This window comes from Notolepis coatsorum, assembly GCF_963971535.1.
Source record: "Notolepis coatsorum genome assembly, chromosome: 20".
In the NCBI taxonomy this organism is placed as follows: Eukaryota; Metazoa; Chordata; class Actinopteri; order Aulopiformes; family Paralepididae; genus Notolepis; species Notolepis coatsorum.
The window spans coordinates 59,349,591-59,363,290 of NC_140184.1; the positions used below are offsets into that span (position 1 = coordinate 59,349,591).

Genomic DNA, 13,700 nt, shown 5'->3' on the forward strand with positions numbered 1-13,700 from the left:
GTGTGTGTGTGCGCGCTGAACAGGTGGCTAGGAGCGCGCAACAAGACAGTATAAATGTGGAATATTAATACAGTCTATTCCACTATAGATATAGCCATGCGATTAGCTTTATTTTTATATTATATTTCCTTTTTCCAACAACAAACACAACATTGACAACAACAATAACTACAATAATGACAAGACAACAAAAATAACAAACACAGACACAAAACCAGACAAAAAACAGACAGTCGCCCAAGTCACCCTCCAAGACTGTTGGAAATGTGCAAGTCATACAAGTGAGTCAGGCAAATGGGGATTTTTTAAGGTAACAAGTGTTCTGACTGGCCGAGGAGATAGGCACTATGCCAGGACGATGCAGCACTGCATTGCAGCAGTGTGAGGAGAGTACAGTCAGGCAGAAATCTCAATTTGACAAAAAGGGGAAATGACCTAGGCAACTATCGTATGAGGCCAACGATATATTGATCCGTCAACCATAAGGGTTGGCTTCACATACTTACCACCTAATCTAATATTATCTCCCGTTGGAGATATACAGTAGGTTCCTAAGGCTGTCCCATCTTGCTCCCCCCTCTATTAACCCCCCATTAGTCCTTAAATAGATAAGTTGAGCGTCTCACTGTACCTCTATCTAGGCAAATTGGTTGGAGATACCCGTAATTCCTTTAAAAAATAAAAGCAACACCAGCAACCAAAAAAAATACACAAAATACTAATATAACCTCGGTACAACAGCATAAGCACAACATAATTATAACTGTGGCCCACATTAAACATAGGCCAAATGCCAAAACAACAACAACCGTGAACAGGCCTCTTAGCTGAAACATTGTGGAAAATATTAAATAAGTGGCAAAAAGATATAAAACAGAGTAAATCCAAACATTTAACATCAACAGTCACCATCAGTAGTTTCGCAGCAGGAATGTCAGGCAGACTAACTTCGGCCGCGTTAATTCACGCCAATTCCCGTGCATGCCCAGTCAGGGCAAAATAACGGCTAGCTTGAATGAGCACATGTAGTCCTGCGCACAGAAGGTTAGCTTGATGTGTCGGAGCATAGTGTAATTCACGCACATGGCCGTGTTCAGTTATCTCCCATGGACACGTGCAGCACTCCAGCAATTGACCAGCTAGCTTAATTTAACAAAGAAAAAATGAATTGGCTTCCGGTTACGATGTGAAAGGGAACAGACGCGTGAGGAGGTGGCTCCCGACATTATACAAGCCAGACTTTATTTTTCTTGTCTTTTTTAAACTTTATAAAAAAAATTGCATGAAGTAAAAATGCGTGAAGAAATGCCAAATAGACGCAGAGAAAGGAACGCTCAGAGGTTCGACAGTTCAATACTCCAAAGAGGCTAATGATACCGCTAACTAGGGCTGGGCGATATGGCCTCTAAATGATATTGCGATCTTTTTTGGCCATATCACGATACACAATATATATCGCATGTGGACCCCTGCCCAGCGGGGTCCACATGGGCAGCAGGCTGTCACACGTCACGGTCTTCACCGACGCCTCCCTCATGGGATGGGGGGGACGTGTCGGGCCAACGCAGTAGGGGGCAGCTGGCAAGACCATGCTGCCCGGTCTGCGCTACATTCAATGTGTTGGAATTGAAGGCTGTCCTTCTGGTCCTCAAACGGCTCGGCCACCTTGTGGTGGGCAGGCATGTTTTGGTCAGGACGGACAACACGACATCAGCGTCGTATATTGTCAGACAGGGAGGAGTGCGCTCCCCCCGTCTGCACCGGGCGGCGGTCGGGATCTGGCTATGGGCGTTCTCCATCTGCGCTGCCTGAGGGCTCTCCACATCCCCGGCAGGGAGAATGTGGGTGCAGGTGTGATGTCGCGGGGCGGTCCTCACCCTGATGAGTGGCCGTCCGGGATTCTGTACGCATTCCCCCCCTTACACCTGATAGCTCAGCTGTTGGGGCGGGTACGTCGGGAGCGCGGGACTTGGTCCTGGTCGTGCCAGGCCGGGGCTCAGCTGTGTGGTCCCCGGCCCTGATTCAGCTCTTGGTGGCCCCGCCATGGCCTGTTCCGTGGTCACCGCGGGCCCATTCTCAGGCACACGGAACTCTGTTCTGCCTCCTGTTCTGGGGCAGCCTCTAGGCTTGGCTGCTGGGGATGCGTCTTGACTATTCTGTGGTTGACGCTATCCGGTACGCGCGTGCTCCGTCCTCTACCACGGCTTATGCTGGGGAGTGGCATATGGTCGAGTGTGCAAATGAGAACATTGTTCAGCTACCCTCTCGTGGAACATTCCTGCTTGGCGCTCGGCGTCTCAAGCCTGTGGAACGTTATGTCTCCAAGTGGGACCTCCAACTGGTCCTGGGCCGGTTGTCGGAGGCCCCGTTTGAGCCTCTTGAGCAGGCACCATTGGATCAGCTGTCTTGAAGACAGTGTTCTTTTTGGCCATCACCTCCGCTACGCGCGTGGGTGAGCTGTGTGCTCTCTCGGTGCGGCCTGAGTGCCTGTCTATTCAGCCGATAGCGGTGCGACTCTGAGGCCTAATCCAGTCTTCATGCCAAAGAATGTCCGGAGCTCTTTTCACTCCAGGGATATTGTGGTTCAGGCGTTCGTCCGCCTCCTCACGCTAGTGAGTTGGAGGCGGGCCTTCACCTGTTGTGTCCTGTCCGTGCACTGGGGGTTTACCTCAGGACTCTGGCTCTCAGGGCTTCCGTTCAACTGTTTGTTTGTTACGGCGGCCCTTGCGCGGGTGAGGCGCTGTCCAAGCAGCACCTGTCACATTGGTTGTGCAGGGGTGTTGCCTTTTGCTGCACGTTGGCTGGACAGGTCCCCCCTCGGGCTGCTGCCCTGTTAGGGGGGGCCTCGGTGGAGGACATCTGTGCTGCGGCCTCCTGGTCCTCCCCGGGTCCCTTCGTTAAGTTTTACCTCATGGACATGACTGGGGGTTCTGTCTCCCAGGCGGTTCTGAGGTCTGGGACCTCTCCTGCGTCCCGCCATTTGGTGGGCTAGCAGGGGTGTGTGGGTGTGTGCCACGGGGTGCTGTGTCACACGTGGTCCCGCCTGTGCTGTGCGTTTTCATGGGTCTCTGGTACCCCCTTTTTTCGCACTTTGGTGGAGTTGACTGCCTCCCCCCCTTCGTTAGGACGGGCGGGTGGACGGGACTCCCCTCCTCCCTGGTTGGGGCTTACGGGCCCTCAGGGGGTACACTTGTCGGGCCACGCGTCTGCTCTGCCCCATATCTCATAATGGCGAAGAGCGAGACGCGATGGCCAGTATGATATATAACGAAAGGTTATCCTATAACCTAGTTATATGAATACTGGCTGAGCGTCTCGCACTTAGCGCCCTGACATCCCTTGGTTGGGTTTTCAGTGTTGGAAACTTTTTTCCAAGGAAGGTAGAGTATGACCATGTCCGGCGTCATATAGCAAGACGCGGGGGCGTGGCCTGGTCACGTGCATGTGAGTGCAATTGTTTGTTCGTGAGCACAGTAGGTGCTAGGAGATAAGAGATATCTCATAATGGCGAAGAGCGAGACGCTCAGCCAGTATTCATATAACTAGGTTATAGGATAACCTTTCATTCTTAGTTAGGACCGAATCCAGGAGAAGGGACCATTGTTGAATCCCAAAATCGGGCCGAAATTGAAAAGTGGCGCTAAGATAAAACATTTTCAGATATTTTGTCCTAAGTCCGTTGGTGAATGAGACCTATTATAATTAAGACTGTGATGAGGTTTCTTGCTGTTTTAGAAGCCTAAGAACATCATTATCACTAAGACTGTGATGAGGTTTCTTGCTGTTTTAGAAGCCTAAGAACATCATTATCACTAAGACTGTGATGAGTTTGCTTGCTGCTTTAAAAGCCTGAGAACATCATTACCACTAAGACTGTGATGAGGTTTCTTGCTGTTTTAGAAGCCTAAGAACATCATTATGACTAAGACTGTGATGAGGTTGCTTGCTGCTTTAGAAGCCTAAGAACATCATTATCACTAAGACTGTGATGAGTTTGCTTGCTGCTTTAAAAGCCTAAGAACATCATTATCACTAAGACTTTGATGAGGTTGCTTGCTGATTTAAAAGCCTAAGAACATCATTATCACCAAGACTGTGATGCTGTTGCTCACTGCCCTTTGATCCTTCTCATTATGGATCACAATGGAAATAAGCTGATCCGCTTACTTGTATAATCCTTGATTGCTTTATATTAATTATATATACTTTATGCTTGTTTTCTTAAAGTCAGTCAATCAATCAATCAATCAATCAATCAATCAATCAATCATTAAATCAATCATTAAATCAATCAATCAATCTCTATTATCAGATCTGGCCTAAAATATTTCAATATAACATAGCTACTACTAACTGGAAATATCCTGATGTGTCAGATTGTCACTATCCCAGTCAGAGTCCTGTCTGGGATGCGTGTATCCTTTCCGCAACGGAATTCGGTTTCCGGGTTCCTCTGATTGGCCGCGACCCCCACGTGACTCGCCCCCCTATCCACCGCTCTGCCGCTGCCGCGCGCGACAGAGCGAGCAGCCGCGGACTCGCTCGCTTCCTCAATTTATACGCATGGAAGTATTGACTGAATGAATGAATGAAAACTTTATTTAACAGATTGCAGAATGGGTACAATACAGTACGGCTCAATACACACAATTGTTAAGGGGATGCAGACCTGAGAAAGACGTTTGTCTTGTTTACATCAGGGTCCCCCATTTTCAATTCATATAGAATGACTACGCCGTATCAAATCATTAAAAAAATATACCGTTAACTGGAATATGTTGTGCCTTTACACATATGTTGGATTATGTAATTGGTTTGTCATGATAAAAACAAATAAAAAAATCGCGATTTAACCGCTGGCTACAACAACACTCAGTGACTGCATGTAGTCAGAGCCAGAGCTCAGCGATGCCGCTCGCGGCAGCACATTCTCGCCGCGGGCTGAGCTCTGGTGTCCGCTGGAGCAAGCCAGAGACAGCCGGCGATGCGATATTTTATTTGTTTGTCATGACAAACCAATTACATAATCCAACATATGTGTAAAGGCACAACATATTCCAGTTAACGGTATATTTTTTTAATGATTTGATACGGCGTAGTCATTCTATATGAATTGAAAATGGGGGACCCTGATGTAAACAAGACAAACGTCTTTCTCAGGTCTGCATCCCCTTAACAATTGTGTGTATTGAGCCGTACTGTATTGTACCCATTCTGCAATCAGTTAAATAAAGTTTTCATTCATTCATTCATTCATTCATTCATTCATTCATTCATTCAGTCAATACTTCCATGCGTATAAATTGAGGAAGCAAGCGAGTCTGCGGCCGCTCGCTCTGCCGCGCACGGCAGCGGCAGAGCAGAGCGGTGGATAGGGGGGCGGGTCACGTGGGGGTCGCAGCCAATCAGAGGAACCCGGAAACCGAATTCCGTTGCGGAAAGGATACACTCGTCTGGGATAGTGGGAACAATGTGAACAGTGGCCTTCTGCTGCCCTCTGGCGGACACCGTGCAAAAGCTTGTGGGCGGGACAGTTACAATGGTTTCATTAATCTATATCATATATGTATTGTATGTATTTGAAAATCTGGTGCCCAGATTTGGCCATGTCAACCTTTGCATGTTTTGCATGCTCTGCATGTCCCTTCAACCAGTCACTGTGGGGTCACACACCCTCTAATAGGATATCTTTCTTCCAAGGCCAAAACGTCAAGTTTACATATTATTAAGCAACTTTCATAGACAGATCTGTCACTCTAAACCAGTGGTCACCAACCTTTTTAAGCCCAAGATCACTTTTTTTTGGTGAAGGCGAGATCTACCTATTGAAGTGTTGAGAGAAAAATACAGCCAAGATTGTACTTTAAACTAAATTACTTTTATTTGCCTGTATTCTAATTACATGCAATGCTTTGGTCCAACATTAAAACGTCAAAGTAGAACTATTATGTACTTTCTCAGTCAGTGCTAAGTGCAGTCATCTTATGCAGCATCACTTTTCACATCAAAACAAAAGTAGAACTGTAATGTGGACTTTCTCATATTATTAACATTGACAAACATATTTACAATTAGCATTTTATAAAGTAGAACTGTAATGTGTACTTTCTCAGTCAGTGCTAAGTGCACCATCACTTTTCACATCAAAACAAAAGTAGAACTGTAATGTTTACTTTCTCAGTCAGTGCTAAGTGCAGTCAGTGCTAAGTGCAGCATCATTTTCACATCAAAACAAAAGTAGAACTGTATGTGTACTTTCTCAGTCAGTGCTAAGTGCAGCATCACTTTTCACATCAAAACAAAAGTAGAACTGTAATGTGGACTCTCAGGGTAAGATCTTAAAAAAAAAAAAAAAAAAAAAAAAAAAAATTGTAATTTTCATGGAAAGATCTACAGGGACAGTCTCAAAGATCGACCAGTCGATCAAGATCGACGGGTTGGTGACCACTGCTCTAAACTTTACATTGACAGATCAGAAGGATAGAACATGGGCAAATACTCACATTTTAGACAGAATATCAAACGAAGAGAGATATGAACAGAATATGTAGCCCACTATACTGTATACCTCCCCTGGTACAGTCTATAGACGCATTCAATAGCTCCTCATACATAATGCATGCTGGGATACTGTGCCATCACTGTCTATACAGCCAAAGTGAAAGTGATCGAGAGCATCTCTCAGCCAAACAGGAGGAGGAGACATGGTCATCTCTCACAGTGTCCTTGACTAAGGGAATTCTAGGCACAGAACGGTAGGGATCAGTTTAAGGCCCAGTCCACACGATCACAGGTCTTTTTTGACACAGAGGTTTTCAAAAAAATAATCCTCCGTACACACGAGTGGTTTAAAAAAAAAAAAACGCATACTCACGCAACTCCTGTAAAATCCGCTACTGAGTGATGTAATATACATGTAGTACAATGCCAAAGCAATAGGTGGCGATGTAGTTCAAACATGAAGGCCATTTCAACCAATCAGAAGGGTTGAACGCGTCACTACGTTATCATTGCTATATGGGGGAACGTCAGCGTTATTTTTTTTCGTAGCCGCAGTTTGCGGAGACGCTCTCTGATTGGCCACTGACGTTTCTGGTCATGTGACATGTGCGCCCAATCGCATGACGAGCTGTGTCTTTGCCCATTTCCGCCTCGAACAGCATGCAAACTACCTAACGCCTAGTTTATCACTGGTTAAGCTTAGGCGACTCTTTCGAAGTTGGTTAAGGTTAGAGTTTGGAATCAGGGCTGGTGTTCTATCGCCCTGCTCTAAGACAAACTCTAACCTTAACCAAATTCGAAAGAGTGCCTAAGCTTAACCGGTGAAAGAAACAGGCGTCACACGATTGGGCGCACATGTCACATGACCAGAAACGTCAGTGGCCAATCAGAGAGCGTCTCCGCAAACTACAGCTACGAAAAAAAAATATGCGGAACGTCCTGCACAAAACAGAACCCCGCCATCTTTAAATTACCTCGCTTGAACATGAACATTAGCATTCATTATTTGTTTGCAGCAAGAACAAAGTGCAATAAACAAAAAAGGAAAAAAGTATACATTCACTGTGTGTTCTGCCTCATTTGTTCATGAAACAAAACCAACATCAACACAATTTACCATATTACCATGCGACAATGACCGAGTATAGCTATACATTATCCCGCTTATTACATGGCTAACTTACTAACAATATACCTAATTCATTTTACACCATCGACAAGACGAGATCAAATGCAGACGCAGTTGTTCTGTGGCTCTGTCAGCCCAAATAAAGTGATTATTATTATCACCGGCAGCCGGCAGGTGTGTCTGATTGCACTGAAACAGTGTGTGTCAGTGGGCTTGATTGCTCCAGCTGCGAAAAACAATAATCACCGGTGGTTATTGAAAAATAATTCACCACTGTCAGGGGCTATTGACCAATCACAATCAAGCATTTTGGCGAATGTGAAAACGCCATGTAATAATGCTTAATAACGTTACACATGGGGAGACTAGCTTGCTATTGATTGCTTACTGGTGATGGTGGCCAGGTCTAATATCTGGACGATACGTTTTCGAACAAAAGTTTGTTACAATCATTTTCATATAACGCTACTTGCAACAGCTCTGCCGTGAACACTGGAAATAATCTCGGTTACTATGTCTACACGCAACCACTGAAACCAGGATTCCCCCAAAACTTCAACCTGGACTCCGGTTTTAAATTATCACGGTTGCAGTGTTCCAAAAACCCGGTTGCTTGTGGACGAACAGTGCAACCGCGAACATTAAATCACGGTTACATAAAACCCTGCGTTCGTGTGGACTGGCCTAAGTAGCAGAGATAGTGTAGTAGTGTTTCGCATCTCTGAATAATTGGAGGACATCAGTAAGTTTTATTAATTATTTTTCAATATACAAGGGGTGTAAAAAGAATGCATGCATCATGCTGCATCTATCTGGAAAATGTATAATTGAATGAATGTGTGTTTGTTAGTGGTGGGACTCGATAATTTTTTTTTTTAGACTTTATAGTTAATTAATCAAAATTAATCACATTTTAATCGCATATCAATATTTGATGCGAAAAGCAAATTTATTTTGGTATACGAGTGAATCAATACATTATACATATACGTTTAAGCAGCAAAATCCTGTATTAGCTACTACACAGACCAACAGATCAATGCAATTTTAGGAATAATATATACAGTATAGCGCAAAGGACCTTTTGTAAACTCAAGCACTTTCGAGGTAAAAGTAAAACGCAGTACTTTCAAGTACATTCCAGAACAGTTGAAAAAAAAAAAATCTTGATTGATCTCAATTTCTCTTATTTTATTTTGTTTTATGAACAAACCAGACTAAGAAAAAAAGTTATTTGCGATTTATTATACTTTATACTTATAGCACATGGATGAGTCTGGTCTCCTTTGAAAGGTAACATTCAAGACAAATCATCATGCGATTAAATACATACATTTTTTTAACTTTTCATTCTTTCTATAGTTAATTAATCGAAATTAATGCGATAAAGTCCCAGCCCTAGTGTTTATATATGTGATTATTTATAAACACAACCCTGGGAATGAATAACTTTGGTGTAAAGGATCTAACATTAATTTAATTATATTGCTGAATGGATCAGTCCAGTCATTTGTATACCTATTACACTTTATTATTATGTTGCATAATAATATGTAATAGCATGTCGTGAGGTGGGATTAAAACCCTGTACAGTTGCTAGAACACACTAGAAATCACCTCAGTCACACTGGAGCACCCGAAGAGGATTTGTATTTTCCTCAGCCTCCCTTCTTGCCCGCTACGCTTCCAGAACCTGTAGTTCCTCTGCTGTAAATTCTGGTTAAAGATTCTGGATCTTTGTTTGTCCAGAATTCATCATCACCTTCCTCTCTTATAAATATCTTTGTGTGAATAGGTTGTGAACTGTTGTGCAAAGAATGGCACAATTCATTCTGTCTGGAGAAAATGTGAAAGTCCATTTTACCATTTTCAGACAGCCCACTCCCTTGTAAAGTCAATCCAAAACATTTGGATAATAATAGTGTGATACATCAGGGGTTCCCAAAGTCGGGGTCGCGACCCACAGGAGGGTCGCGAGCCGCCGCGGGGGGGGGGGGGGTCGCCAGATGATTTCCACCCCAAAAAAAAAATCCAATTTTCTTAGTTAGTGTGATTGAACTCACCTCCTCCACCAGAGCCAGCATGCGACGAGTGCTCTCGAGAGACTGAGAGAGAGAGAGAGAGAGATAGAGAGATAGAGAGAGAGATAGAGAGAGAGAGAGAGAGAGAGAGAGAGAGAGAGAGAGAGAGAGAGAGAGAGAGAGAGAGAGAGAGAGAGAGTTATATTAGGATCCACACAAAGGCAAATAGAGACATTAGTGTACCTGTGGCAATTAGGGTTGAAACAATCAGGCACACCTTTTTCACATAATTTGAAATAATTTCCATAATGAGATATTAATCTATAGTCTATAATGTGGTACGTAGACAGAAAGAGCAATCACATCATTTCTATAATGAATTGTCCCTGATTTCCTGTTCCTCATCTTCTTTTCTCTCCATTCTTCCCCTTCCCCTTCTCCTCTTATCATTATCTTCTTTCTTATCTATTTATCTATCCATCCCTCCTCATCCCTCGTTCCACATCCCCCTCCCCACAATACCCTCTGCCTCACATTATCTCTGATTAATGTTTAATAGGGCCATTTCAGCTAGTACTGGTCTGCATAATTATCTTCCCCTTCAACTCATTCTTAAGATTTCAAGATTTGCTTTGACCATAATATTATGGACCCTCTAGACTTTTTAGGTCTTCAGCAACAAACAGATCTCAGGTTCACCCCAACTATTTTCAAAAACTAAAAACCTTGTGTTAAAAAAGGGAAAATAAAAAACATTTGTTCAAAAACTAAAAACCTTTATCACCATTGCCTTTAATTAAAATGTAATTACTGTGGGTGGAGCCTAATTGCACTTTGACTTTTTATCTATTGTATGTAAAGCACTTGGAATTGCATCTGTGTATGAAATGCACATATACTCCAGTCCCTTTCTGCTTGAGACAGGCCTGACAACCGTGAACCTGTTTGGAACTAAATTACTGTAGTGTTCTCCTGTAGATATCCTCCTATGGAATGGACCCAAATACAACTCTGAAAAGTTTTCAAATGATTTCCAAAGATCACCTTGCTTTAATTTCCTTCAGGTTTTTAAGGTTCTTTGGGAAAAGGTCAGCTAGCTTTTAATTGTAATTAGCGCATGCAGGGCAACTGCATTTAAGAGAGGCAAATGAAGTGGCCTGCTGGTAGATAAAATCAAGACAACTTAATTTCACCGAACACAGTGTGGTCATTTTCCATCAGGATTTTAACCAGCACGCCCTCCAGAGTACTTCAGGGAGTGGGAGATTAACCAGCGCGCCCTCAAGAGTACTTCAGGGAGTGGGAGATTAACCAGCGCCCCCAAGAGTACTTGTGGGAGATTTGGCTAATTATGTGGCTATTGTTGGTATTGATTGTGGTCAACCCCTGGCAGTGTTGCAAGTGGCTGAACTCCACAGGCTGAACACCTGGCGATCAACAACTTTATTATGAGTCTGCGTGTTTATCACTATGTTTTCAAAGGGGAAGATATGATATATACACATTTACATGATGATAATAGAATGATAATAGGAACCGTGTGTTTGTGTTTGTGCGTGTGTGTGTGTGTGTGTGTGTATGTGTGTGTGTGTGTGTGTGTGTGTGTGTGTGTGTGTGTGTGTGTGTGTGTGTGTGTGTGTGCTTAATATGGAATGCCAGGTACTCCAGATGGCAAACTGACATAGAAACAATGTTGGATCAATGTTGTCCCCATGTACAGCTCGCTCTGAACCAGAAGTCCAACCATGGGGACTATCCCTAAACTATATCTTTAAAGGGACACGCCAACATTATGGGAAATGCGCTTTACCGTCTTCTCCAGAGTCAGACAGATAGATGATACCAATTTCCTCTCTGTGCTGCTAGCTAGCTGTTGGCCAAAAATGCCTATCCTGGAGTCTTAAGCTAGGATAGTGGTCCATATCCACTTCCATTAATTTGTGCTAAGCTAGGCTAGCTTGCAGCCGGATAGCTTTTTTACTGAACACTGTACTGGGCTCTGTTAAGGAAGGACAGGACACACTCACTGAGAAACATTGCTTTATACGAACATTGTTGCTCAGCTGATAGAGTTGTGCCCTTCCTGATGGCTTGTCGTACAGAACTTGTAAGTCGCTTTGGATAAAAGCGTCAGCTAAATGACTAAATGTAAATGTAAATGTACAGAGAGGAAATTGGTATCTATCTACTTGTCTGAGAAGACGGTAAGTGAATTTCCCATAATGTCAGCGTGTTCCTTTAAAGCAATTCTCGCTCTGAATATGCTAGTTAAAGTAAATTGTCTGCACCATAGAGGTAATCTATTAGAACATCTGGCATTCCATAGTGTTTGTGTTTGTGTCTCTGTCTCTGTCTGTGCCTCTGTGTGTGTGTGTCAGTGTGTCTGTGAGTCTGTGTCTCCATGTTCAAGTGTGGACATTGTAGGTACAAACGTGCATGTGTATGTGTGTATGTACGCATAGTAAATCTGTGTGTAATGTCCCATACGTCATCAGCTATCGTGTCTGCACGTGTCTGCAGGTCTGCCAGCTCATTGCGCATGTCCGCTTCATCTGCCATGGTGACTGTTGAATGTCTTCTTCAACACAGGAAGACTGGGAGCTATTGAGAGAGAGAGAAGAGAGAGAGAGAGAGAGAGAGAGAGAGAGAGAGAGAGAGAGAGAGAGAGAGAGAGAGAGAGAGAGAGAGAGAGAGAGAGAGAGACATAGGTTATTGTAATAACTCTACCACTTGTTAAATCTATTATCAACATTCCAGACGCTATTGTCGGCAGGCAGCTATCTCATCTTCTCTCTAAATTAGTTGATTCCTTTGTGGTTTCCTCTTTGACTACATAACCTTACACACACTAGGGCTTGGCGATATGGCCTAAAAATAAAATCCCTGATTATTTTTTTTTAAATCCGATTTACGATTGTAATCGATTTTTTTTCTCTCATTCAAATAACCTTTGTTTTTATTTGACACAAAAAAATTATCAAACCAAGATGAATGTCCCTATTGGGATTGAAGTGCATACCTAACTTTCACCAATCTTCACTTAAAAAAAAAATATAATATATATATATAATATAAAAGGTTACTCTTGATCAAACAAAGATGAATGTCCCTATTGGGATTAATAGTGCAATAACTTGCTTTTTCACCAAACTTCACTTAAAACAAATAAAAGGTGCCTATTGATCATCAAACAAGAATGAATTTCCCTATTGGGATTAATAAAGTGCAAATCTAACTTTCACCAAACATCACTTTTTGTCAAATAAAAGGTGACTCCTAAAATTATTATTATTATTTATTTTTTTGAAAATCGATTTTGTTTTTTCAAAATTGTCCTAAATCATATCGATTAATCGCCCAGCCCTAACACACGCACGCACGCACGCACGCACGCACGCACGCACGCGCACACACACACACACGCACGCACGCACGCACGCACACACAAACACACACACACACACACACACACACACACACACACACACACACACACACACACACACACACACACACACACACACACACACACACACACACACACACACACACACACACACACACACACACACACACACACACACACACACACACACACACACACACACACACACAAAGCTAGGTCAATAGACTGAGAGCAGATCCGGTGTAGGCCTACATGTGTTTCTAGGTTCTTTGAAGGATCCCCAATCAGCACAAAGTTTGACTGAATCAACCTCCTTCTTCCTAAAGGCACGTGCCAGTACAGAGCACCACAGTATGGTATGAGGGATGCACTGATACTAACCCATAATATATTTTCTGTCATGACCAATAACCAATATTTACCAATATCATAAATACACAGTGAAAGACATGAAAACACTCATGGAGTGTAGAATGGAAAACAATCAGTGCTGTTGTGCACATATAACCGTGATCTCATCAGATAAATCACTGATACAGATACCGATATGGTTGCTGATATCTCATGCATCCCTATCGTTAGACCCCCCTAGGCATGGTCTAATTTTCACAACCCACGACTACAAGTGGTGTAATGCTTTTAT

General features: G+C 43.2%; 1 protein-coding gene across 2 annotated transcripts in view; it reads right to left on the reverse strand.

Annotated features, from left to right (window-relative positions):
* LOC311247101 (synaptosomal-associated protein 25-B) overlaps positions 1-12,210 on the reverse strand; it is a gene marked incomplete at both ends in the record, with an annotated part of 49,576 nt that extends 37,366 nt beyond the window's left edge. For both annotated transcript variants that reach the window (XM_084337412.1, XM_084337413.1), the window contains 2 exons: positions 9,694-9,735; positions 12,139-12,210. In XM_084337412.1, the coding sequence (XP_084193538.1) occupies positions 9,694-9,735; positions 12,139-12,210 (114 nt within the window). The remainder of the gene's footprint in view (positions 1-9,693; positions 9,736-12,138) is intronic.
* Positions 12,211-13,700: the final 1,490 nt, after the last annotated feature.